Genomic DNA, 26,344 nt, shown 5'->3' with positions numbered 1-26,344 from the left:
ATTTAGAAAAAAATTAAAAAAGCGGGAAGGACTGTCAGCTATTGACTTCCCCAGAACCCCTACAAAAAAAGTACACGTTTTCACTTGCTGCCTAAAAGCCATCAGGGAGGAAGCGAGGCGCATCACCCTTAGGAGGTAGTTCCAAGTTCTAGGTGCAAGTACTGAGAAGGCCCTGTTGCTCATAACCACCCAACATACCTCCGATGGGGAGGGAACACAAAGCAGTGTCTCCAAAGATTACCAGAGTGAGTGAGCAGGTTCATATAGGAGATGTCCTGACCCCAGACCATTTCGAGCTTTCCATTTGTTAAATATTGGTGACCTGGCAGAAGAATTTATAATTCCCAAAAGCTTCCTTGCCTTCTCTTGTATGAATGTGGCATCTGAGGGACATTATCTGGTCTAAAACAGCAGTGGTCAACTTGGATATTCTTGGGGATTGCTCTATTCTCAAGACAACAATTGGGCCCTGGAATTGTATTTAGCTACACAAACTGACCTCATGGTGTATTACTTTCCCTTGATTAAAATATGATCAGGATACCAGATGCTGTATAGAGTCGACTCAGGACCTGGATTTAGTAACTGATCACCCAGTTGACTATCCCTGACATAAATTATTGCAGCAGACTAAAGAAAGGTGTTGTGGATACAGCGCGCTTGTCCTTTTAAGAATCTCTCAGTCTGGCCAGTGTGGTGTAGGGGTTAGAGTGTTGGACTAGGACTGGGAGACCCGGATTCTAGCCCCCATTCAACCATGAAGCTCACTAGGTGACTTTGGGCCAGTCACTGTCTCTGAGCCTAGCCTCGCAGGGTGGTTTGAGGATGAAACTGAGAGGAGAAGAACCATGTATGCCGCCTCAGGCTCCTTGAAAGAAAAGGTGGGATATAAATGTAACAAATAAAAATTAATAAACTAAGAACTCAAATCTATGATTTCCCTTATCATGTATCAAGCATCATCCCCCAAATTCATAGGATAGAGTCCCTCTGATCCCCTCTCCCCCAAGTTAGCCTATTTGTCAGGAGCCAGGAAGAAATCTCTCCTGTTTGCGCCTCCTTGTCCCCGCCTAGCAGAACTGTGGGCAAGTGTAAGTGCCGGGCTTCCTGCCCATGTGCAGACAAAGCCACGTCTCAAGTTGGCCCCACTCTGGGATTCCCCTCCTGCTGTCAATGTCTCCCCCCCGCCACAATTCTACAGGAATAAAATGAGTCTGTCTTCCTTGTGTTCTTTGTCATCCACATGTTATCCCTTTTTGTCTCAACTGAACCATGGATGATCCTGGGTGCCTTTTACACGTAAGTTTTGACCTTCTCTTAGGGACTGTTTAGTACTGTTATCTAGAAAGCAAAATGTTCCCTTTTTCTTAACCTTGACTTTCCCCCTCTTGCCTGCATCCTTTTAATCAAGTCTTTAAATTGGAACCTGGGGGTTGACTGTGCACTCTGGCCTCTCAAGAATTGTTTCCCCCACCTGCCATACTGTTTGTCCATGTCACAGGCTGAGTTTAAAGGGGAGGTAAAGGAGACTCAGATTGGGCTCTGCCCCAACGGAGACTGCAGAGTTTGCCGAAAGCATTCGCACCCCCACTCTCAGGAGAAGTAACCCCAAAGGTCTGGGGATTCTCTCTTGCCCCAGATTTTGGTTGGATGAAACAAGCGGTGGCAGCTACTCATGAGGAAGCCATGTTCCAGTCTGGTCCTGCATCGCTGGGCAGATGGAGCAGCTCCCTCCCCAGATGTTTTCAAAGGCAGATGTGTCTAGTGTCTCTCGAAGTTTCTGGGTTTGTGGGGACCACTCGATTCTCCAGCTCTCAGCACCTCCCCCTGTTGCTCTCCTTGCAGACTGTCCAGGCTGAAGACGAGATCAAGCAGGAGATGAACCAGCTGCAACAGAAGCTGAATGAGCAGCAGAGCATCTTGCAGCGAATTGCTGCACCGAACATGAAGGCCATGGAGAAACTGGAGAGCGTGCGGGACAAGTTCCAGGAGACCTCTGATGGTATGGGACTGCCCTGCGGCTTCCTCACTAGCAGGGGGGCGGAGACTTGCCCTGGGGGCTTCTGCAAGAGGTCTGACAATCATTCATGCTTGCTCCTCTTCCTGTGCCTTGATAGAGTTTGAGGCTGCCCGGAAACGTGCCAAGAAAGCCAAGCAGGCCTTTGAGCAGATCAAAAAGGAGCGCTTCGACCGCTTCAACTCGTGCTTTGAGTCGGTGGCGACCAACATTGATGAGATCTACAAAGCCCTGTCACGAAATAGCAGCGCCCAGGTGAGGACACCCCTCCTTTACCATGGACTCCCCACTAGGTTACGGACAGGGCTGCATGGAATCCATACTTTGCCTGGATGCCCTTTTTAAAGAAGTTAATCTAAATTCTGAGCTAGATTCTGCAGCTTGTATACATTATGTAAATTGTGCAGAATTGCATAACTTCTTATTTTGCATCACACTTCTCCACAAATGTTTGTTCTTTTGCAACATTCCGGTTTTGTTAGTTGCAGAGAGGGACAAGTTGTTATGCAGCGTACTGAAGCCCAATCCCTTGACCATTTTATGCAGCCACTCCTCTGCCTTCTGAGAGATCGGCAGGCATTGCTCACACACTTTTAAACCCTTTTTCTCAACCATGAGGGCTAGCAACTTGCTGCCGTGTTGTTGTTGTTTCTTAAAGAAAAGTAGAGATTCTCAGGAAGCTGAATTCACCGCGTATTACATTCTGTACTTGCATAGAATTGTAGCATGTACCCAGTCAGATGCCTTCAGACTGGGATGTTTAAATATTTCTGGATTATTATAATGGATTCCATGTCTTAAAATGGGATGGAGTCAATGAAGAATGAAGTATGTGTTTTCTCCTCCCCTTACTGGCCAGGGCTTTTTTTTGTAATTGGGAGCCAATTTGCTGCAAATTGGAAATCAAAATTCCATTTCTATGGGAGTCAGATTTAGAGGATTCACCACAAACAGGCTAAATTAATTTTATTCATGCAAATTTGCCTTTCAGTTGCAAGCAAAATTGCCTTCTAAAACATCAACACCTAAAAACACTGATTACAGCCTAGCTGCTGTTCTTTTTATTCGTATGCAAAATATGCTGTTTATCCATAGGTTGGGCTTTGAATTGCCTCTCTATTGTCCTCAGACAAATTCTACCAACTGGCAATCACCCTAACCAAGCCAGAGTTATGCTTGTGTGGAAACAGGCGCTTCCATGCATGTATCCCTAGCTGCCTCAGGAACTGTGCACGTTGCCCCGTCAGGTGGTCTGCAATAGCACCATCGCTTACTTGCGAGGAGAGGGGCACCTGATATAACCCTCATTTTCCCTTCCCCTCAAATAGATGATTGGCATTATCATCCCCCCCCCCCATCCTCAATGGGGTTTTCCTTCAGCTGTAAGGACTAGGAACTTGATTCATTCTTTTGTTTTAGAGAATGAATTGAATACCGCAATTCTTGCCTTTCTGAATGTATGATAAGAATCTATATGAGTCTGTATTCCATACGACTTTTGTCACTAGGAAGACTTTGAGGCATTCTCCCCGCCCCTTTTCGTTGTATCTTTGGACTAGCAAGCCCTAATGCAGGGCTGTACAACTTCAGACTCGGGGGTCAAATCTGGCTCTCTGGGATTCCCCAGATGGCCACTCCCCTTTCCTCCAACCATCAATCATTTGGTGGTTTCCTGGCTTTTGTGCAGTTTCCCCCCATTCTCACAGCTTGAAATGCCTCTCCTAAGGCTTACTTACTGGCGGCAAGCACTTTAAGCTACAGTATGCTGGCATTTTGGTCCTGCTCCTTTTTGCCTTTGGCCTTGCTCACCACTGGAAGCTCCGAGATCTTCTCCAAAATGGAATCTGGTCTTTTGTCTGAAAGAAGTTCAGCCCCCCTGCCCCTAATGCATCCAGCTTTCCATCTTCCCTCCCAAAAAACTATTTTAAAAGGGTACGGTTCAGTTTTCATAATACTATAAAAGATGGCTCCCAAGTATTGGCTACTGGGGTGGAGATTTCTGATGGCCTCCCTCTGCCTCAATACCCCTCTTCTGCAGGCCTTCCTGGGCCCTGAGAATCCTGAGGAGCCCTACCTGGATGGCATCAATTACAATTGTGTAGCCCCTGGGAAGCGCTTCCGGCCCATGGACAACTTATCTGGTGGGGAGAAGACGGTGGCAGCCTTAGCTCTGCTCTTTGCCATCCACAGGTGAGGTCAGCCTCAGACTAAGGAAGGCCTTGTCTGCACTGGTCTCTGAAGGAGGCTTGGGTTCCAGATTCTCCAGATTTTTGGGTGGGTTGGTGGCAGGGAGACAAGGTGCTGGAGATAGCCCGAGGTTCTTGGACCCTCTTCCTGTTACTTTGCTGAAGAATCCACATTTTAGCCCTGCTAGCAGGATTTATTTATTTGGCACAGAGGAAGATAGGTCTGGTGGTGGGTGTATCGGAGGGACAGATTGGTGTGGATGAGGGAGATTCTCCACTCACTGAACAGGGGGATCTTTTGCAGATAGCATTTGTATGTTTCCAAAAATATTTCCACAAATAGGCATGAGGGCTAGAGACCTGCTTCCTTATTTTAAAACGGAATGTGGAATTCTTTGAAATCCTTGATGCCTTGTCTACAACGTTGTGTTCCATTACTCTATAGACAATCAGCTCAGGAGCTTGTATTTATAGCACTGGATTGGGAGCCCTTGGGCTGCTCCCCTGGCCATGTTCCCCGGGGTCTCTTTTGTCAAATTTGGATCTTGGGGAGTTGAAAGGGCTCATAGCACAACGGGGGAAATGCCTGCTTTGTACATATAAGGTCTCAGGTTCAGTCTTCAGCATCTGCAGCGGAAGGATCCTGGGTGTGCTAGGAAGGGCCTCTGCCTGCGACCATGGAGAGTTGCTGCCATTCAAAGTGGACAACACAGAGTGAGATGGACCAAGGCTCTCTCTCTGCAGAAGACCGCTTCGATACATTCATCTGGCTATGTCTCTCTTCCACCCCCAGCTACAAACCGGCTCCGTTCTTTGTCTTGGATGAGATTGATGCCGCTTTGGACAACACCAACATTGGGAAGGTCAGTAGAGGAGCAGATCAAATGGTCAGGATGTTATCGGCCCAGCTTTGAAAATAGATGTGGTAAACCTGGGATGGGCCAGTTCTGTTCACCCTTCCCCGCTCTCTCCCGTCTTCTGCACAGGTGGCCAATTACATCAAGGAGCAGTCCACCTGCAACTTCCAGGCCATTGTTATTTCCTTGAAGGAGGAGTTCTACACCAAGGCCGAGAGCCTCATTGGTGTCTATCCTGAGGTATAAAATGGAGCAGGGCAGGAATATTTCAGGTGCAACACACTGCTGTTGGTATCTGAACACCGCTTGCCTGTGTTAATGACAGTGATCTATTTATTCCTCCACCCCCACCACCAGCACTGTGCAAATCCCATAAGATGGAGACATCTGAGGCTCACAAGCTGAGGCATGAAGCAAGGTGGAACGGCTGAATAGGCGTGGGGTGGGGCATTTGGGTCACTGTTTTAACGATGATGGTTTAGGAGACAGAGCTAACCCATAGATATAACATGGGAATTTCTCCTATGTAAGTCTCATTGTGGCTGGGACTCTGTAGTCTGCATACAAGCCCTGTCCATAATCTGTCCTGGAAGGAGGCTGTGCCCCTCACTTCTAAGTCTGTGGGGACAGACGGGTTGCAGTTGCTCAGTGGCATGGGAAAGGTTACTCTCTGTATGCTCAGAGGTGCTATTCTTTATTGCTTCCTATCTACGTTGGTTTGTTTTTGAGAGAAGCAGAGGCATGGCTGAAAATAGGGGGGAATTTGTTTTGATAAAGGGCAGTAGAGAAGTTTTTAAAAATAAAGGAAGTGGAAGGAGTGCAGCTGTAAGGCTAAGATCAACAAACTCTACAAGAGCTTCTTTTTTTTCTCCTAAAAAAGAACTCCCTCCCTGTCTTTCAAGCACCTTTCCCCTAAGCCAAGGATAAGAGTGAACCCTGGAAGCTGAACCATTTACTCCTCAAGCCTCCCTTATGTAAAATAAATACATTTCCGGCAGTCTGTTTGAGCTTGAGAGTGTTGCTGTAGAGGTGTGATCTGCGAGAGAAAGTGAGTGGCTGTCGTATGACTCCTCTCTCCCTTTTCTCCTCACAGCAAGGAGACTGTGTCATCAGCAAGGTCCTGACCTTTGACCTCACCAAGTATCCTGACGCCAACCCAAACCCCAACGAGCAGTAGAAGCAGGAGGAGATGGAGGAAGCTGGGCTCAGTGCTCATTATTTCACAACCTTTTCTTCCCCATCCCACTTCTCTGTCCTCCAAAGGCCTTAAACTGTTGTCTGACCTTTATTTGCCCTTCAGAATTTTTAATGGGGGTGGGGGTGGGGAAGTACCTAAAACTTCCAACGTATGGAGGTATCACTGCTGGGTGTGGGGGATCATCTTCGTGACTGTAATGGTACAGTGTTCCCCACTGAACGCACCTCTCTCCCAAATTGTAGCTGTAGAGCTCCCTTTTTCTTTTCTGTTTTAAGACAGCATCTGTAGTTGCTGTGTGGGGGAAGAGAAACGGAGGAATGTAGTTCCTCCCATGTAACTTAATTTGCTTTTAAAACTCTTTATAGGACCAAAATAATGTTGATTTCACGAGGGCTCCTCTTGTGCCAAGCTCTCGCCTATTAAGGTGTGGCTCCAGATCTTGCTTTTTTTCTAGCTTGATATCATGTGTGTGTTTTTGTGTGTGATTGAAATTAAAATATGTTACTTCCATCTTCTGTGGCTTTCTTCTGACAGAAGATGCTGTGGGAGGGGAACATTGGGGTAAGGTTGGAACTCGGCAGTGGTAGAACACATTAATTCCTTTTAGCTAGACGTGCCAAGGTTGGGCCAATGACACTGAGCCTTCTGAATGTTCTCCTCCACCCCCCACTGCTCCATAACTCCTGGAAGCAGCAGATCTCGGGTGAGTGCCGACAAACCTGTTGGGGCTGGATGCAGTTTACTAACAGGGTCCTTATGTGAACAGTGTTCGAGGGAAGTGTGTATTTCCAAGGCAAAGTTGTCTTTGAGAGAAATTTGTTCCCTGTCAGCAGCTGAACTGACCTGTAATTTAGCAGGGGATGGTTTGCCTATCTTCGTGACATGCTGAATAGTCTGATTTGATGCAGAATGGTTGCCCACCTTGATGGACCTGGTAATCAACAGATTATTATCAGAACTGTGTTTACGCCAAGCTTCTAAAAAAACTATGAAATTCTGTGCCTAGGCAAGCCAATTCCATACTGAGAAAAGCTGAGTTCTGCAATTCATATAAATAATGCATAGTTGCATTATTAATTCATTTATTTATTTTTAATTTTGCATAATTTATCCTCATTTTTGCTTTTGGGGAAAAGAAAGGAGCTACATGGCTGCTAAAGCCTTACCCCTGACCACTATAAATCTGTTTTATCCAACCGATGGCTTGAGAGTGGTAGATGTCTCAATTGTATCTTTCCAGTCATAAGGATTTGAAATTTGCTTTTTAAAAATAAAATTAGATTCTCAGATGAATTTTGCTCCCAGTACCATTTTCTGCATTTTTCCTGTGCTTTTGTGGGATTGATATTAAAGGCAAAACTGAAGTACTTTGGCCACATAATGAGAAGACAGGATACCCTGGAGAAGGTGCTGCTGCTAGGGAAAGTGGAAGGCAAAAGGAAGAGGGGCCGACCAAGGGCAAGATGGATGGATGATATTCTGGAGGTGACGGACTTGACCTTGGGGGAGCTGGGGGTGGCGACGGCCGACAGGAAGCTCTGGCGTGGGCTGGTCCATGAAGTCACGAAGAGTCGGAAGCGACTGACCGAATAAACAACAAAAAGCATCTATACAGCCCTGATTATGATAGACACTAAATGAGATGCCTTCGTTCACCTCTCTTCTTTTGATTAAAAAGAAGCAAGTTTCCAGTCCTTGTGGTTGAAAGCTTGTGGTTGAAAACTTATAGCTAATGCCTGGTGCCATCTTGGAAGCTAAAAGGGCAGCTGAGCAGGATTCTAACGGCCAAGGAACGATTTCCTTCAGTTCCTGTAGGAAAGTAGTGCTGTACTGAATACTCTCTCTTTTAAATACTTGCCCGGAAATCAAAACACCTGATATCCTCTAGAACAATCACATTATTTCAATGCTGATTTGCCACTGCTCCTACTTGGCGCCATTTTCCTCTTCCTCCTTTGCCCTCACTGTCCTGGCTTCATTGGCCCGTATTGCTATTTTAATCCAGTTGGCTGCAGCAACCTGCATGCTTTTGTTTACAGCAGTTTGAGACATGATCATGTCAGATATAGTTCAGTGACATATAGTTCTCGAGATGTCTGAGATGTCTGATCTGGCCATGGTCACGCAGGCCTTAGTTACATCTTGTCTGGACTGCTGTAACACGCTCTGTGCAGGGCTGCCTTTGAAAACTCTTCGGAAACTTCAGCTGGTCAGAATGCCGCAGCCAGACTGTTGATCAGGGCCAGTTACAGGGACCACGCAGCTCCTTTGTTACAACAGTTTCACTGGCTACTGGTCTGTTTCCGGGCAGAATTCAAAGTGCCGGTTATGATCTATAAAGCCCTATCCGGCTTGGGACCAGGCTACCTGAAAGACCACATTCTTCCATATGGGCCTGCTTGGATTTTAAGATGTTTGGGAGAGGCCCTTCTTTTGAGACTGCCGCTTTCAGAGGCATGTTTGGTGGAGACACGAAAAACGGCCTTCTCAGTGACTGCTCCCAAGTTGTGGAACTCCCTACAGAGGGAGGCTGGGGTTGTTCTTTTGGGTGGCCTGCTGGCAGGCAAAGACCTATTTATTCAGGTAGACCCTTGGCCTGTGAGCAGGTCAGATGTTGTTTTTATTCTGTTATCGCTGAGTTTTAATTGTTTTAATGCATCTGTTTTATTTTAATCAAGTTTTATTTTTGATTGTGAGCCACCTTGAGTGCCATTTTTCTTGGGAGAAAGGCAGGGTGCAAATCAAAAAAATAATCAGTGAAATCATGGAATGCTACAGTCAATTGGATCAAAAAGTAGTGGGTGCAAAGAAGGAATATGGTGTTGAGAACAGTTTTGAAAAAGTGCTGGTGTTGATGGGAGATGTAATCCAACACATCTGCAGGACACCAGGTTAGGGAAAATTGAATTACACAATCAGATTATTTGGGCTCAGCCCTAAAAAGATTGCAGAACTTCATGCCAAATTTACAGCAAGGTCTCAATGATGGGTGCTTGTTGCCTAAGAGGGGGTGGGTGGATGGTGTGATACCAGGTACACCCCCATTAGTACTGATTTATCTTTTATTTGCTTTGCTGATTTCCTACAATATATTCCTATGTAATATTAAGCAGCCCGGGCATTGTATTTGTAGAGTAGTCTCCTTCCAGCGGTAGATGGATTCCATTTTCCAGTAGCAGCAGAGCCCCTGGATGGTGTCTGCTGCTTTCACATTCTAGCCAAATAGATCATCAATTGCAATACATTCATTTGTGGGAGTTGTTGTGACACTGTCAAATGTTCCTGGGAACAGGTGAAAGGATGGTCTCAAAAACAATTTCATGAGCCCTGGAGGATACCATGTGGGAAGCAAGGTGAGATTTCCTTGTATGATGGGCTGTAACTGAGGAGTAAGGTTCCTTTGCAGGAGTAATTGATTACATCAGCAAGGGTTTGTTGATGTTCTTGGTGATAATAGAAATGAGCACTGAGGATTGATGACATTGTGAACAAATGGTTTACGCCATTGGTTTACTAGCACCCAGTGGAGTATACTTTTTCACCATAGAAACCATTGGTAGCAATTCTGTGATTAAATGTATGGGTTTGCTGTCAGGAAGATTGTTGAGGTGGGGAGAAAACAGGATTGCCCCCAAACATTAGAGGATCCCGCCCCCCTGATGCACGTTTGCCCTCATCTCAACATCCTCTGCGATTGCAGCCCCATGAACATTTCACAGAGAGAAGTCTGGGGAGAAGTCTTAAGGGAGAAGTAATTGGTGCTCAGTACTGTCTGTGTTGTAGAAAGCAATAAATAAGCATTGCATTTCTTGTGCTGCCTTCGCTATGTCTGTTCAGCTCTCTGATTTTGCTGCGCCTCTAAAGTGGGAACTGTGATAAACCCTGCTGCGAGGGAAGCGATGGGTTTCTGTGCTCAGCATACAGAGTCTTCTTGAACCCTCCCCCCAATCCTTGTCATAATGGGATTCTGGTGTGTGCCTCCTACAGGAGAGGAGGGTGCACCAGATGGCACCTAGGGCTTGTGATATAATGCTTCTCCCTACAATATGCCCCCCCCCCATCTGCTGATAGAAAACTGACAGCAAGAAAGCTGGCCTTGAACTATTCTCCCTGACATGCTAGTTTTCTATGCACAGGGATTTTTTTTCGCCAAAGGATTCAGTCATGTGTGCCCGCATGGAGTCAGAAGTAGTACAGCCCAGACACAGGTTTACCACCTCAATGAGAAGTGGGCCCAAGAATGAACTGTGATATAAGTCTAATTTCTCCCAACCCCCTTTCATAACTGTTAAATTAATCCACTTCCTCTCTGCATGTGCTTTATGATTTCAGGATTGCTGAACTGAGGCAATATAGTAGTCCTGTCAGGACTACTACACTGGATTACAAGGAGGGTCCATGAATCGAGAGTACTGCTCACCCCTATTGGGGAGATGAAACAAGACTACTTAAAAACAAGAATTAGCGTCTGCAGCATTCTGAGGCTGGGCACTCTTAGCAATTTTAGGGCTTGGAGAGGGGCTGCTTATGCCCCACTCATTTTGTGTTTTGATGGAAGAGGGGTTTGTGCAAGGTGCTAATCCTGCAAATAGGAACATTTGGCAGGGTGGGAGGAGAGGAGGGAAGCGCTCCTCTAACCTCTGCCTCTTTTTCCATGTGGTGTTTTGCTGTGGCATTGTCACAGACTGGCATCCAGGTGGAGCCTCAGATATCTACTTCCAGCATTCCTAGATCGTTTGCATAGCTTAATAAGCCATTGAGAGTGCTTGAAGGGAAAGTTCATCAGGGATCCTAAGCACCGTTGGAAAAAGATGCATCATTGCACAAGTATGGCTGCGTTTGGGGTTTAATTTTACCGAGCTGCCTGTCTTCTCTTTCTGTCACCCAAAACACACACACACTACTTTATTTTGGGTGAGACTTGATTATCTTGTGGCTTCCCACCCTCATAATACTTTAGCACATTTGATATTTAAAAAAAAAATCTATGTGCCTTGTTTCCATAACAACAGAGCTGCTCTGCTACCAGGTGGATCATTCTCTGGAGGAGGAGGAGGAGGAGGGTGTGTGAGGGGAATTTGACCTTTTGACACAGCCACAGGCAAGACACAGTGGTGGTGGTGACGAGCAAACAGGCCGTCCCAATCAAGGCATTTTGGTGTGTGAGGTGGAAAATCCAACTAGCACCTTCATCTTCTGTAAATTAGCACAGGGCCCAATCCATCTGGAAATTCTGTAAAAACTTTTAAAGTGAACCAGACCTAAGAGCACAATAGTTCTCTTGTGCAGCTCCTATGAATTTTAATGAGATTTGTGCAAGAGAGCTTCTGATGGATTGGGCCCCATAGGTCAGAACGATCTGTCTGCCATACTTTGTGGCTCCCAAGAAGGCTAAGGTGGCTAATGATAGGCGCCACCTCTGAGTGCAAGTCCCAGGTTCTGGCCTTGATCAGGGCCTTGAAAGCAATCGAGATTCCTCACCCCATCCTGCCTCTGTTACTCATCCCTACAGCAAGGGCCTCCAATCGTGGTGTAACACGTACACACACACACACACACACACACACACACTCTCACTCTCTGTGTGGTTCCTGACACTGATTATGGGGTAGCTAGGCCCTGAGTCATCGCAAAGCCCCACCCACTCTCCTTGCCTTCTACTTTCTGTTAATTTGACTCCCTCTCAGCTCTGCTTCCCATTTTACCACGTTTTAGTCAGTTTTACCATTTTTGTTATATATTTTTAAGGAAAGGAAAAAAACGGGGGCATCCCTAACATGAGGCAAGATGAGGTGGCCATCTCAGTTGCCCTATCCTACACATGAATAAGCATGGCAGACAGATCAAACCAGACCTACGGGGGAGTTAATTTCATCAAGAACTGTCCAAAAGAATTTCCCAAGAGATTGTGCCACATGCTAATTTAACTGGGTGAGATGGCGCCATTTGGATTTTCTACCTTAGAACCCCAATTGTTTTGAACCATCTTCCCTTTTTCCCTCCCTAGCTCCAGCTCTTGTTAAAAAGAAATGCAACCTTGCTACATGAAATATGAATATATTACAGATGAGTTAAAGGTAGGTTACCTCTGAGGGAAGTTGCAACACTTTGAAAGTTTCTTTTGAAAAATGAGGAGAGGTTTTGATGGAAACAAGGAGCTGGTGTTGTCGTCTTAACAGTGCAACCCTATTATATTTGCTTAGATCCATACCTTAATCCAAAACTGGATTTCAGGGCAGCATGCATAAAAATTTGAAATCAATATACAGTGTTAAAAACAACATATAATATTAATCAACAGTGCAATTTAAAACTATTCCACCAGCTAAGAATACAATTTAAATCGCCTCAGCAAATAAAAAGGTTTTAACCTCCTGCTGAAAAGAATTACAGCGGTACCACCAGGGGTATCTCTCTCAGAAGGGCATTTCAAAGTCGTGGCACCACCAGCCTATGCGTGTGTACTCAGAAGTAAGTCCCATTGAGTTCAATGGCACTTACTCCCAGGTAAGTGTGTTCTAGCTTAAGAGATGGAAATATGAAGGTAAAGGGATGTTGGGAAACTGCAAAGGGGAGCAACGATAGCCAAGGATGTGTCGAAGACAAAAAGACACATCAGACCTTGAAATCAAGGTGATGAGTGAGTGTCTGATGGATGAGAGGTCTTTGGAGGTAGTGGGTATCTCTCCCCTCCCATGACAGTGCATCAGCAGCACTGAAGTAGGTACAGGCAAATGCTTCCCTTGCGCTCTGTGTGGGAAGCTTACCATGCCCCCCCCTTCATGCTCCTGCTGCAGTCATGTGGGAGCTACAAAACTGCATAAAATACCGGAGGGATGCCAGCTGGGGGTGTATGTGAGTGTCAAGAAGTAGGTGCTGTTTACATGGGGCAGTAAAAGAGCTGGGGCGGGGGATGTCTTTTTCTTTTTGGGTAGCATCCACCAGGGGTGGCTGGGCCTGCATGTATCTACGTCGCCATGGTGCAAAAGGTAAGAAGTGAGGCCTAAGTGGAGGGGCCCTCTTTAACTCATCATGGCTGCTGAACAATAATAATAAAAAAATCTCTTGGGACTAGGCATGGGTGCCTTCCTGAATAGGCGGGCGCCTTCAGCCCTGAAGTAGCTGCTTTTCAGCCTGGGGCCAGTTTCTTTGTGCTCGAGGGCCAATTTCTATTTCAGATAAGCTCTCGGGCCGCATTCCAGCGGGGGGCAGGGCCAAAGGCAAAAGGGGTGTGGCAAAAAATACCAGCCCTTTTTAGCTTAAAGCTCTTCCTGCCAGTAACTCAGCCTTGGGAAAAGCATCTCCACCTTCTAAGAATGGGGGGAAATGTGTTTGGTGGCTTCCCAGGTTTTGCAATCAGCGGTCAGGGAGAGGGGGTGGGGCCTGTGGAAGGGGCCGGCTGAGCTCAAGTGTGGTGGAGGACATTGTCCCAGTGCCAGCACTGAAGTTAGATTCAGCTGCCAGTCTAATCGGCTTCTGTAGATGGAAGGGGATTGTCCATCTTGTCCTTTGCTTCAGGCAGAAAAACGTCTTGGGGTGGCCGTTTTGAGCCAGTTTTGGAGTTACATGGAATTATTCTACTTTAGGCATTCCAAATAAAACTAATAATAGAAGGGGCTGGCAGACGTTATTTGTAACATGAATACAGATTTACATGATTTTTTAAAAAGTGTACAGGTGCAGTTAGCAACACTTTGCCTGCTCTGATCACTGGCCGTGGAGCCGGTGCAGTAACCGAAGCTATGATTTGTACAAGTGTTTCTGTCTCGGAAGTGACCCTCTCATGAAGCTGATTTTAGGCACCGTTAAGAGCAGCAGAGTGGGAGGTGACGGTGCCTGATGCATGGTGAGCCACAGTCCATAAGGAAATTCTACTCCACAGCACCATTTAAAAGAGTGGAAGCTGTGCATGCACGCCTATTTCCTGGTCCATTGTGATTTATGTGAATTAGTGGACAAAAGTTGCCAATTGGATTTTCCACCTCAGACAGAAAAAATGTCCTGGCCCCACCCTGACATCACTGATATCCCAGGACTGACTTGCTTGAAACTTTGAGCTGCATGTCCATTTCAGCAAATCTCCAAGATACTGTTCTCTGCAGATGTGTTAAGGGAGGGGTCCCCGACCTTTTTGGGTCAGTGGGCACATCTGGAATTTTAAGAGTGTGATGGGTGCTCTCACAAAATGGCTGCCAGTCACAAACCGCTCATTTCCCATTTCTGAAACAGGTGAGACTAAAAGAAAAGTAACCAGCCCAAGAGCTTAGGTACAAGGCAGAGGTAGGATCTGAGCTCCAAAACACAAAACCACTCTATTGAACTCAAACAAAGATGGTGCTGGAGGGCAGCCCTTCACTGCAGTGTACCAGCTTCCCACCTTTAGAACATGTCAATAAAAAAATCTTAGGAAATAAAATAAAAATTAGGAGGTGTAGGGAGCCTAGCGGGCCCTAAGAGAGGTGTTTGCAGTCACACTGGTGCCCATGGGCACCACAGTGGAGACCCCACTTTTAAGGGGTATCCCCACTTGGATTACGCCAAATGCTGTGTGAAGATAAAGTATAGATGTTTATATTAAGCAGAACTCATTAAGTATGCCCAAGGAGGCTCCAGACTGGTAAGCAGTCTTCTTTTTGCCATCAGGTACTGGAATGTTAGTCTTGTTTAAATTATTTCAGTTGAGGAAGCTCCTGCTCTCTCCACACATACAATATATTTATATGAGCAAACAGCCCTTTGCAGATGCAGTGCAAGGTCTATAAAGCCGCTTGGCAATTTTTCAGTTGTTCTTGTATGGCGTGAGACGCAAAGACAGAAAAGGAAGTGGGGCTGACTGATTAAAGATAGCTGACACAGAGACTTGGCTAAAAGACTAAGCTGTGGACTAGAAATCCCGCCATTCAAATCTCACCTAAGTCACGAACTCAGTGGGTGGCCTCTTAGATAAGGCACTGTTCTCTCAGCCTCAGCACCACCCATCCCAGTCTGTAATATGGGGATAATACTGGCCTACTTAACATGGTGGTTTTAAGGATTACTGAGAGAATAGTTGGGAAGTAGTTTGAACTCCCAAAGGACTATGTCAGTGCCAAGTATGATGAAAGGGATGACACTCTTAGGATGGCTGGTTCTGTGCCATCTTAGCAAGAGGAATGCTGATACTAGGTTAGTGATAATTCCTGTGTTCCATTTTTATGCCAGCAAGTCTAGACTTGTGCTGGGTGGGAAGTGTGTGTGTCCCTGACATAGAAATGGTCTTGTCAGTGTTTGTATATTCCAGTACACCTGCTGGGAAATCGGTTTTACAGAAGGTATTTGTTTGGGGAGAGGCTGGAGGCGGGGGCATCTCCACAGGGGTGACCACCCCTACTTTAGCACCGTGCCTGGTCTCTGCATCAACTACTTAACCTGCTTATGCAAGTCATAGACCATGCACAGGTAGTACAATCTCCATGCTACAGAATATATCTACCCTCCTATAGCTGTACAAATCTGTCTAGGGTGGAAAAAGACCCTGAGGCAATGGCAAGTGTGATGAAGAATTCCTGGCTTTTCTTAGTTCTAGGACTCTGTTGGGATATACTCAATCCTACATGTCAATTGCACTGGGAGTGGGGCGAGAGATACGCCAGCACTACACGGAAGAAACAGCCACTATATGCTCTGAGTGGTCTGCCCAGGAGAGGAAAAACGCACCACCAGAAAACATGAAAAGTGTAAAAATGGCAGACATGTCCATGGCATTCCCAAACATCAAAGCGACTAAGCTGATGATGCCACCCGCAGCACATAGGGGGAGGTGCTGAACTCACAAAGGCAGGGAAGGCCTCCAGCGCCTACCCTGCATCATGAGACCCACAGCACCACAGTACCCCCTGCACACGAGATACACAACACCACAGCACAACCCTGCTACTGCAAGCCTCCGGGCATCTCTCCAGGTGGGGGTTCAAATCCCCCTGGGCTCCTCCCAAGCGCTGTTTTTAAGCACAATACACAATGGGGTGGGAGGACAGCCCACACATCACAGTACCCACATAGCTCTGTGGGCTGGAGGCCTGCACAGAGCATGCACAGCCCTTTTGGGGCACGAGTTCAAGGCCTATCCATGGAGGGGCAGCCAGTGACACACAGGGGGAACAGCAACAACCTCATGGCTGCCATAGGAGTTGGCCCTGCCACGCTGCATGAGGCAACAGAGGCCTACTCACCTTCTACCTGACCAAACCCAAAACCACAACCACTCAATCAGCTCCAGTCTAAAGGGACTAGATAGAGAAGTCACAGTCCAAGTACTATGTTTGTTACTTGTTCTCTTAGCTTGCTGGTCCATTCCGCTGCGATAGAAATGTTTTTAGCTTGTTGTCCTGGTCTATATGTAGGCTTGCATTTGTCAAGGAGACTAGGTTTTCTGATACTCCTCTCTAGCGCAGCATGAAAGCAGGTAACATTGAGTGGGCTTTGATCCTGCTGTCTCCTCCAGGACAAAAGGGAATATCTGTCTGGCTGCACTGACAAGTCAAACAGGCAGCTTCCTTCCAACGGCTCCATTTCCTGCCTACTTTATTTGATAGCAAAGGAGCTGGAAGTCTTTGATTCTAGCAAAACTCTGTTCATTCTCATAAAGATTGTAATACCTAGCCTGGTTCTACAGTGTCTGCACACAGATCAGCTCACTGGGGTCTTCCCCTGCTAGATCAGAAATTAGATTAGTCTGTCTGTCTGTTGCACGCAAGCACGTCTTGTGGGTTTGTATCCTCTCAGAATCTATGTGTTTATCTGGCTTATTCAGTGAACATGTTGATGAAGTCTGCCAGTGGGTGGAACATGGTAAATGGAAACTTCCATACATTTACTGGGATAATACATGTGAAGAACTTTGCATATGAAATTTGCTATATACATACTAGGTATCATTATGAACTTTTTAGCCTGCTCCCATTGGTCTAGTACCACAGTCTTACAAATCCCAGATTTGGTTTGAGTATGATTGCTCGGGTATTGCTGTGAGAATGGATGGGACAGAATGCACCAAATTTATGACGTGAGGTCTAGTTTTCAATGAGGTGTTAACCTGTGTCTGGTGTGCTGCACGGCAGCCTGCAGATAGGGGCTAATGAACTAATGAATTATCCTCCATTAAAAAAAAAATCCCTCTCCATAGAAAACGTGTATCTCAGGGACGGTGATAGCCTAATCTTCTCCCTGAGATGCTCATTTTCTATGTGCATATGAGACCCATTGAAATCTGAAACGGCACAGCTGAGATCCAGCTTCACCACTTCATAATGATCTAGGCCAGGGGTGGTGAACCTTTTTGGGCCAGGAGGCTGAATTCCCATTTGGGAAGCGTCTTGGGAGCCACATTCCAACAGTGGGTGGGGCCCAGGACAGATGTAATTCTTTCCAATTTGTACATTGTCCCACCAAGCATACAAAACATGGCTCCATTCTAGGAAGGTTTACTCTGGAGGAAGCCCCAGTGCAACAGCTCTAGGCCTAATTCTAATTGACAATCACTTAGCACCCTGGGACGTGCACCTCCAATGCAAGTTTATTCAAGAAGTCCGAGTTTGGATGGGATTTACTACCAAGTGCCATAGGACTGCATCCTTAGTCATGACTAATTCAGGTTCTACTGATTTTAATGGCAACCAGTCACAACTAACTAACTAGATCGGTCTTGTTTTATATATAGTGGCAGTAGGGGCTGTACATAAACATTGAAAAATTAGAGTCTGTGTCCCCTTCTACACATAATTTACATGTTGGATAATGCCAGGGGGCCAAGCTAATTGGGTGTGTTTTGTGCCTGGGCTAAGGTGGGCCCATGTGGCAGGTTGCTGCACATGATGCTCTACTGTCCAAATTTGTGAAAGCAGAAAGTGATCCTGGAATAAGGTAGGGCACTTTTCCCCTACTTGAAGTGTGGATTCAAAGCAGGAAGCCAGCAGGGAAAAACACCAAGTTCATCATAATCCTGCTAGCTGTGAACTGGCACAAGTTAAGTGCAGTCTGAATCAACTTCGTATGTGTTTTGTGTATGTGCGTGTGTGCGTACACATGTACTGTGGGTATCAGATATGCCAAAGAACCAGAGCTAGCCCAACTGCACGAACGGCCCCAGCAATAGCCTGATGGGCCGATATTCCTAGCACCACCTATGATAGAGCATACAGTGTGCACAGTGTATTCTGGATCAAAGCCATCAATTGCATTTCTGAGTGTGATTGTGGTAGAAGGACTGGTGATGGCGGCAGCTGTGTATGCCCCTATCTTGAAAGTACCATGCCCTCTTGGCCCTCCTCATCCTGCTAACAAGTGCAACGCTGGTATGGAACAAAAAGGTTATGCCTCTAAGCCAGGGGTGGGGAACCTCTCTCAGCCTGAGTGCCAAATTCATTTTCGGAGAAGCTCTTGGGGACTGCATTCCAGACTGTATGGGGCCAAAAGCAAAAAAATACCAAAAATGGCAGTATATTGTAGCTTAAAGCTCTTACTGCCAACAACTACACCTTAGGAGAGGCATTTCAAACATTTAGAATGGGGAAAAATCTGCACAGAAGCAGGGAAACCACCAATCAGTGACTGGGGAGTGTTGGGCAAATGGAAGAGGGCATGGCCATCTGGGAAACCCTGGGCAGACTGGGATTTCTAGAGGGCCAGATTTGGCTCCCAGGCCTGAGGTGACCCACCCCTGCTCTAAGAAGTCAGTGCATGTGTATCATCTTGATCCAAGATGGTAACTTTTTTGTGAGACTTCTCTAGGAAGTAGGCATGCAATATATGTGTAACCTTTTGGAGGTGCCATTCTCTGTCAGGCCCAATGTCAACTGTAATGTGAAAGATTTAAGGAGTTGACCCTTAAATTGTTATGTAGGAAAGCCTATGTAGAGATCATAATATGTCATGATTGCTTGCACAGGTTTTTTTTTTTTTTTTAAAGTGTACCTACAGAGGGAAGCCACAGTTAGCCATGGCTTCTCAGTACACATGTACCTTGACTCCAATGTGTATTTGGTATTGATTTATATGAAAGCTGCAGGTAATTCCTTTCCATGCAGAAATGTTGTAATGACTGATGCATCCCTAAGAACGGTAAAGAACTGTACACTGAAAAGTACGAATGAAGGCCATTTCACCGTACATGACAACTTGTCCCTTCTGATGAATGCTGTAAAGTGCCTTTGATGCCACATGATGGACATTTTTATTTGGCGCCACTTCACACATTAAATTTCTTAGATGTACACCTTTTAAAAAATACACATACAAATGTAAACACAGTGAACTGTTTGCAATCATGTGTATCCTAAAGTATACATATCAGAGAGCCAGTGATGGATCTTTACTCCCTCTTGGGTATACATTCTGTAACAAACCAAGGTCTGCTGCTGCATGTATGAAACAGCCGAATGTGGGTTTCTTTTTCATGTCCACTTTGTGTTTACAGACAGCTGCCTCTTCTTCAGACTTAACTGTGTCACAGGACTGTCCCGAGTAGGGATGTCAGAGAATTCTGCCCCCCGAAATCCGTGGTGGAACTAAGGCCCCCGCCCCCCCACTACACCATTGGCGTTCCCCCCCTTTTTTTTTGCCGTAATAGCCTACGTAAATATTTACGTAGGCTAAAACGGCAAAAAAAAGGGAACGCAAATGGCGGCCGCTGTAGCCGCCACCATTTGCGTCTGCTGTTTTTTTCTTTTTTTTGCAGTGATAGGCTACGTAAATATTTACTTGGCCTATCACGGCAAAATAGAGGGACGCAAATGGCGGCGACTACAGCAGCCGCCATTTGTGTCCCTGCAGGCTGCCCAGCGACCGGATGTCCAGCTGCGGGCGGCTCTGGCCAGTGGCTCTGCGGAATCTCTGTGGAGCAGAGCTGGCTGGAGAGAATTTCGGGGGGAGGGACGGAGCACCTCCCTCCCACCACGAATGTCACCCTTCGAAAAGGTAAGTTTCGTACATCCCTAGTCCCAAGACATTTTACTGCCTGAGGCGGAGCAGCAAATGGTGCCCCTCACCCCCAAGTCAATGTACCTAGTACCCAAGGCCATCCAAGTTGTTTTGGCACCTGAGGCAGAAAGTCCCACAAGCCCCTCTCCACACACACACCCGCAGTAAAAACATAACAGTAATATATTAAATAACTGACACCCCCAATTTGCTGCCTGAGGCAGGTGCCTCACTCTGCAACAGTTCACCATGGCAAACAAATGGTATGTTTACTCATGCAAATTGGTACTGAGAATGACTTCACATATTATGGGCCCAGTCCAGCTAAAGTTAATTGTAACAGCCCAATCCCGTACATGTCTACTGTGAAGACCCATTGAGTTTAATGAGGCATAACTCCCAGGTAAGTGGGTACAGGACCGCTGCCGAAGTCCCACTGAAAGCAGTGGGGCTTCAGTTACATCAGGGCTCGTGTGTTCCATTTGTTTCAGTGGGGCTTGCTCAACCTTTGCTGGAGTTGGGCTTTGATTTGGAGGCTAAACTACCCTGTGAGCATCCGCTTAATAATATAAAAGCCTAAGTGCAACAAACGCGTTTGCAAACGCACAGGCACGTTCATCGTACGAGGAGCTGGGATTGGCTACAGCTTCCTGCTGAATGCACACTGGGGGGTGGAATTCCGCTTGTCACGTAATGTGTGGAGCGCTAGACCTGGGAAAACTTGGCTTGGGCCGAGGCCGCCCAGGGAGCGCCACACGCTGCGCTCAGCACCGCAGCCGATTCAGATATGGCCCCCGCCGGCCACTCCTTACGCCCCGTCCTTCCCAGCCACGTGATGCGAGCACCTCCCGGCGCGAGCGACCCTTGCCCACTTTCCTCAGCAGCGCAGGAGGGCTGGCGGGATCCGTCCCTCCGACCCACCCACTTTGGCTACACTTGTGTAGTTGTGGCGCGCCGCCGCCACAAGTCCCCCGGTGGGCTCCGCCTCCTTCCCAAACTTGGCCGCGACAGAGCAGCCACCCCGCCGCCAGGGAGGGCTCGACGCGGATCCGCCCGCAACCGCCCGGGCCTCGGGCTCCCCTCGCCGCCCGCCCGCCTGCCTGCCTGCCTTCCCTCCGCGTTCTTCTGCCCCTCCCGCTGGGCTGAGGCTCGCCCGGGGCTCGCCGGGCGGCGCGCTCGCAGTGCGCAGTGCCTCTGCAGCGGCGGCGGCGGCGGCAGCGGGAGGAGCAGGCGGCTCGCTCTCGGGGCTGGAGCAGGCGGCGGCGGGAGCAGCAGCAGCGGCAGCCCTAGCGGCTCCTCCTCCTCCCCTTGCTGCGCCCGATGGTGGCCGTAGCCCTGCAGCCCTCTGCGGGCCGCGGGGCGGGTCTGTAGCTGGCGCGGGGTGGTGCCCTTTGCAGCAATCGGGAGCCGAAGGCGGCGGGCGCCGGGCGCAGCGCAAAGCGCCCGTGCGCCCCTCTTCCTCTCGTTCTCCATGGACGGGGGAGCGGGGGGCGGCCCCGGCGTGCCCGGTTCCGAGAGCCCCAGCCGGGCCGTGGAGTACCTGCTGGAGCTCAACAACATCATCGAGAGCCAGCAGAAGCTGCTGGAGACCCAGCGGCGCCGGATCGAGGAGCTGGAGGGGCAGCTGGAACAACTGAGCCAAGAGAACCGCGACCTGCGGGAAGGGGACAGAGAGAGGGATCGGGACCGACACCGGGATCGGGACCGGGACCGGGACGGGCAGTACCACCACAAGGAGCGGGACAGCCACTATCAGAACCGGACGGAGCGAGACGGGCAGTACCAGAACCGGGAAGGGCAATACCAGAACCGCACCGACCGGGATGGGCAGTACCAGAACCGGGAGAACCGAACAGACCGCGACGCTCAGTACCAGAACCGGGCAGCAGACCGCGAGAGCCAATACCAAAGCAGAGCAGACCGGGAAGGGCAGAATCAGTATCAGAACCGGGACAAGGAGCGAGATCTACCGCACTACGGGAACCGGGATGGGCAGTACCAGAACCGGGAGAGCCACTACAGGGAACCGTGCCAGCTGCATCGAGACCGGCCCCCGCAGTGCCATCAGACTCGGGAGAAAGAGCATGAGTACCCTCGGCCACCCCGGGAAAGGGAGAGGGGGCAGCTGAGCCGAGGGGCGTCGCGGAGCTCCAGCCCTGGAGCAGGAGGTGGCCACAGCACCAGTGCCAGCACCAGCCCGGCAACTACTCTGCAGAGAAAGTAAGGAGCGGGTCTGCCACCGGGCCCTTGCAGCCCCCAGTGTAGTACCCCCGCCCTCCCGCCCAGTAGGGTGTTAGCCCTTGCCCCCAGGACCACGAGCAGCCCAAGCACAACCTCGGGTTTGAAGTGATAATAAATTATGGGTGCCAGCCGAGCACTGTGCAGGCAGGGAGTCCTCGTGCCCGGCATCCTTTACAACGTGGCAAGGGATGGGGGGGGGGCTTTTGAGGATTGTGTGGCGCAGTGGTTGCGGGGGGGGGATATCAAAATGTTGCAGGCCTGCCCTCCTGGCAACTCTCTGTGCCACTGTGGTGCCTTGGATCTGGGCCTTGGAATCTTGTTGCAGTTGCAACAACCCGGAACATCAACAACTCTGCACCCGTAATCTGTTGCTGGGTTGACAGTGCCTTGTTACCCCATCCTTATACCTAGGTTTCATTAGCTCACCTTTATTACTAAACATTTGCATTGGACCCTGCCTGGGACACCACCACCACCACCCCGCCATTGCAGGCTGCTACACGGCCTACCACCGATACACATCAGCACACTGTAGCCATGCAACCTGCTGCCCCTGGACATCTTCCCATTCCTGGTCTTTTCAAACTTCAGCCTTACTTTCAGTCATCTTTGCTCCTTCCCTGCTTTCCCTTATTTCGGAATATATCCCTCTGTAGAGAAATACTGCTCTGTGCCAATACACACGTTTCTCTCACCTGTCACCCTGGATCCATATCGCTCTGCCATCCTGTCAGGGACTTGCTGTCTAGTTGCTCTGCGGAGAGAGAGAGAGAGAGAGAGGTTTTCTCCCTGCAGTGGACCACTGGAAGCAGTCTCCCTTGCCAATCCCGCATCTTTTTCCTCTGCAATATCCCAAATGGCTCTCCCCTCTTCCCTCCCCACTTTGGATTTCATTGTGCAGTAAATACTAAATCCATATCTTCTTTAAAAACAAACAAACCCTCTCTATTCTTCCGCATTGGTGCTCTTAAAAATGATTCCCTGCGCATATTTAAGGGCTCCACCATTACAAACATTGATTGAGGGCTAAGGTCATTCTTAAATGAAGGTGTGTAAATACTCCCAACAGCCTTTTGTAATCCTACGGCCCTAAATTGCATTTTCCTGAGGAAGGGAAAACAGCAGCCTCCAGGAAGGAGGCAGTCCTGCTAGCCCCAACAGCCTGTCTCTAATTCTCTTGCACCCTGTTAGCATATCCCTCTGGCTCTTTTGTATGGGGTGGTGCTGGATAGGGCCTTTTGCTTCTGCTTCATATGCTTATGTGTCTGTACACAGACACTGCACATGTATATATGTCCCCTCTCTGCCCAGTAATCCCTAGAGCCTTGGGACCTAGCCTTTCTGCATATTTTCCTCTGATGGGATAGGTGTTGGGAAGGAGCTTCTGGTTAGGACAGGGGCAGGATCCAGCCCACTTCTCCCCAACCCCCTCCCCATCTGGCTGAACTGTGACTCCAGGGTTACATCCAGAGGGGAGGGGTATTGCCAAGGAGTGCACCATTGCTGTGATGAGAGAGGAGGGAGGAGGTGTGCATGTGTGGGGGTGAAATGAGTTGCATGGGCTGTTCAGTGTTATGCGCTGAGCACTGAGTTCAGAGACTGGGAGAAGAATATGGCGGATGGGGGGAAGTTGACCCTGCTGATTTATGGTGTTAGTAGGAACCACAACTTCTGAGTGCTTTTGGGAAAGGAACAGGATCTGGTGGGTTAGGGGAGTGAGAAGTGTAGGAACCAGGACCCCTGGCCTCCGTACCCAACTCTGGAAGAGGAACAAGGCTTGTGTTCCTTTTCTCTCTCGACTTGCATCGTCTTCTAGAACAGGCAGCCTAGCTGTGGATGACGGGAGCTGTAGGCAAACACATCCAGAGGGTGCCAGGTTGGGGAAGGCTGCTTCTAGGTGTCTGATCTAGTGCCACAGAGGCCACTGCTCCAGAGCGGAGAGCTTCTGGTTTGGGGAATTGTGGGGTGTTTGCGCTACTGCACCTGGGAAGTTGATCTCTGCTGGCCCCTGAGTTCTGGCGGAAGACTGCGATGCCATTAGCCCTTCAAGCTTTGGGGGATCTGCTTCAGGAATGGCAGCAGGGGAGGCTGTGTGGGGTGGGAATTGACGAATCCAGCCGCGTGTTCTTTCTCTCTCTCTCTCCTCATCGCCGCCTCCTTCTTCTGGTTAGAAATTAGCAAAGTGGTTTGATGCTGCAAATGACTTAAAACCAGCACAAATGTGTCTTGCCATTCCCGCCCACTCGCTACCGACACTGGGGAGGCGTTTTTTTAGAGCCTGGAGTGGCAATGCGGGGAGAGGAGAACTGATCCTCTCCTCCCTGCTGGCAGAAAAGCCAGAAGTGGCAAAAGGCAGCCCCTCACCCCACTCTCACTACTAGACTGAGCTGGGAAGTGAACCCAGGACCACTCAGTCCAGCACACACCCTCACCCCTCCCGCCCCTACGCTCTAGCCACTGGTATGCCCTGTGTTCAGATCTCACTTCAGCCATGAACTTATTAGGTGCTCTTAAGCAAACCGCCACCTTTCAGCCCTCCATCTGCAACAATAGTAATAATACTAATGGCCTACCTTACAAGGTTGTTGTAGGGATTAGCAAAAGAATGTGTGCAAATACTTTGAAAACTCAAAAAAGCAGCACATGGATGCTAAGCATTATTATTACATCCCAGTTCTTTCCTGGAGCCTGAAAGAGAATGGAGGTGTTCCAATACCTAATTATCTGTCAACTCCAGAGGGGGGATTATATCCCAATCATCTGGGGAAGATGGAAAAAGATTCCTCTTCCCTTGGTCTACTGTGGTTTGCTGCATGTGATGAAACATGTGGTTGTCCAAAGCTTCCCCAAAGTTTATTCCATGAGCTCCTGTGCCCATCAACTGGACAACACTGTTGCACTCCGCTCCAGAGGCAGCTGCATGCCTGATTTTTGGGAACCCCAAAGGACACTAGCTGTTCAGGATAAAGTAGAACTGGCTAGTTTCTTAAGCACACGGTAGACAAAGGAAGCACGACAAAGGAAGCACGCTGTTGAGCTCCAAAACTCATTTGTCTCTCTTGCTGTTGACTGTAGACATGGGAGCATGTGAGGGGGAAGGAAGCAATAGCTATCCTGCCCTAGGATCCTTCCTGATTGTGTGCATGGCTCATCAGATATTTCTGGGGCGTGTGTTCACATTACGTAATCCTGATGAGTCGCAGAACCACTGGCCCCAAAGTCAGTGTTGTGAGAGGCAGAGGGAGCGGAGAATGTTAAGGCCAGAGACTTAGATTGAGGTTTTCTGGGGGACCCAGGCCAGATCTAAGGCAAGGAGCTGACAGATCTGGCTGATGCTGCAGCTGTGTGGATCTGCATCGGTCTGCTGTGCTCTGCAGATGCTCCTGCTAACTCCTTTTCCCAACCACAGAGAGTGGAGGAGAAACAAGGAGAAACAAGAATCTTGGATATGCGTTAAGTGCTACTAAACATTACAGAGGAGGAAGTGGGAACTCAGGGTGGGGTGACCTTTTTTGGGGGTTGCAGCCACACGTTTTAGTGTAATCATGTCTAGTTTGGCCCTAGGTGGCTATGCTGAGGTCACATCCCAGAAACCTGCTGCATCATTAGGAAGGCATCCGGAGGGCACTCTCAGTTCAAGAAGGGATTCGAGTGTTCCAGTAGGTGTGTGAGAAGCTGGTGTTGCGCGCTGCTTCTGGAATGGCAAGCACCACTTGAATGCTGCTGCTCCAGGCATTTGTGTATTCTATGTGAGCCATAGATTCGGCCCCTGTCTTTATCCAAACAACCCCCAGGCCTGGCGCCACCAGGTTTCTGTGGGATTGAGGTAAAGGCTTCAGTGTCCATTGTCAGGCCAAGAGGTCTTTACAGAATGTGTGCTGTATTCCCT

At 48.4% G+C, this 26,344-nt stretch overlaps 2 protein-coding genes across 6 annotated transcripts in view; both read left to right on the top strand.

The window, feature by feature from the left end:
* The window catches only part of SMC1A (structural maintenance of chromosomes 1A), a 28,722-nt gene extending 21,954 nt beyond the window's left edge, over nt 1-6,768 (top strand). The window contains exons 20-25 of one of the 5 annotated variants that reach the window (XR_014788011.1): nt 1,855-2,002; nt 2,118-2,272; nt 4,056-4,207; nt 4,808-5,066; nt 5,190-5,300; nt 6,154-6,768. Coding sequence is in view for 3 of the 5 variants with exons in the window: in XM_084835938.1 (XP_084692064.1) it covers nt 1,846-2,002; nt 2,118-2,272; nt 4,056-4,207; nt 4,997-5,066; nt 5,190-5,300; nt 6,154-6,237 (729 nt within the window). In the remaining 2 variants the exon portion in view is untranslated. Of the gene's footprint in view, nt 1-1,304; nt 2,003-2,117; nt 2,273-4,055; nt 4,208-4,807; nt 5,067-5,189; nt 5,301-6,153 lie in introns of those variants that run through there. The other 4 variants (XR_014788012.1, XM_084835939.1, XM_084835938.1 and 1 more) reach the window with 4 other exon arrangements.
* A 14,457-nt stretch (nt 6,769-21,225) lies between these two features.
* The window catches only part of IQSEC2 (IQ motif and Sec7 domain ArfGEF 2), a 182,915-nt gene continuing 177,796 nt past the window's right edge, over nt 21,226-26,344 (top strand). The window contains exon 1 of the mRNA XM_084835934.1: nt 21,226-22,434. Within this exon, the coding sequence (XP_084692060.1) occupies nt 21,686-22,434 (749 nt within the window). The 5' untranslated portion in view covers nt 21,226-21,685. The remainder of the gene's footprint in view (nt 22,435-26,344) is intronic.

The sequence above is a fragment of the Heloderma suspectum genome, chromosome 2, assembly GCF_057233095.1.
Source record: "Heloderma suspectum isolate Gila_16-S chromosome 2, 16-S_ref, whole genome shotgun sequence".
Taxonomy (NCBI): domain Eukaryota; kingdom Metazoa; phylum Chordata; class Lepidosauria; order Squamata; family Helodermatidae; genus Heloderma; species Heloderma suspectum.
Note: the sequence above shows the minus strand (reverse complement) of the source record. Positions and strands in the feature narration are given on the sequence as shown.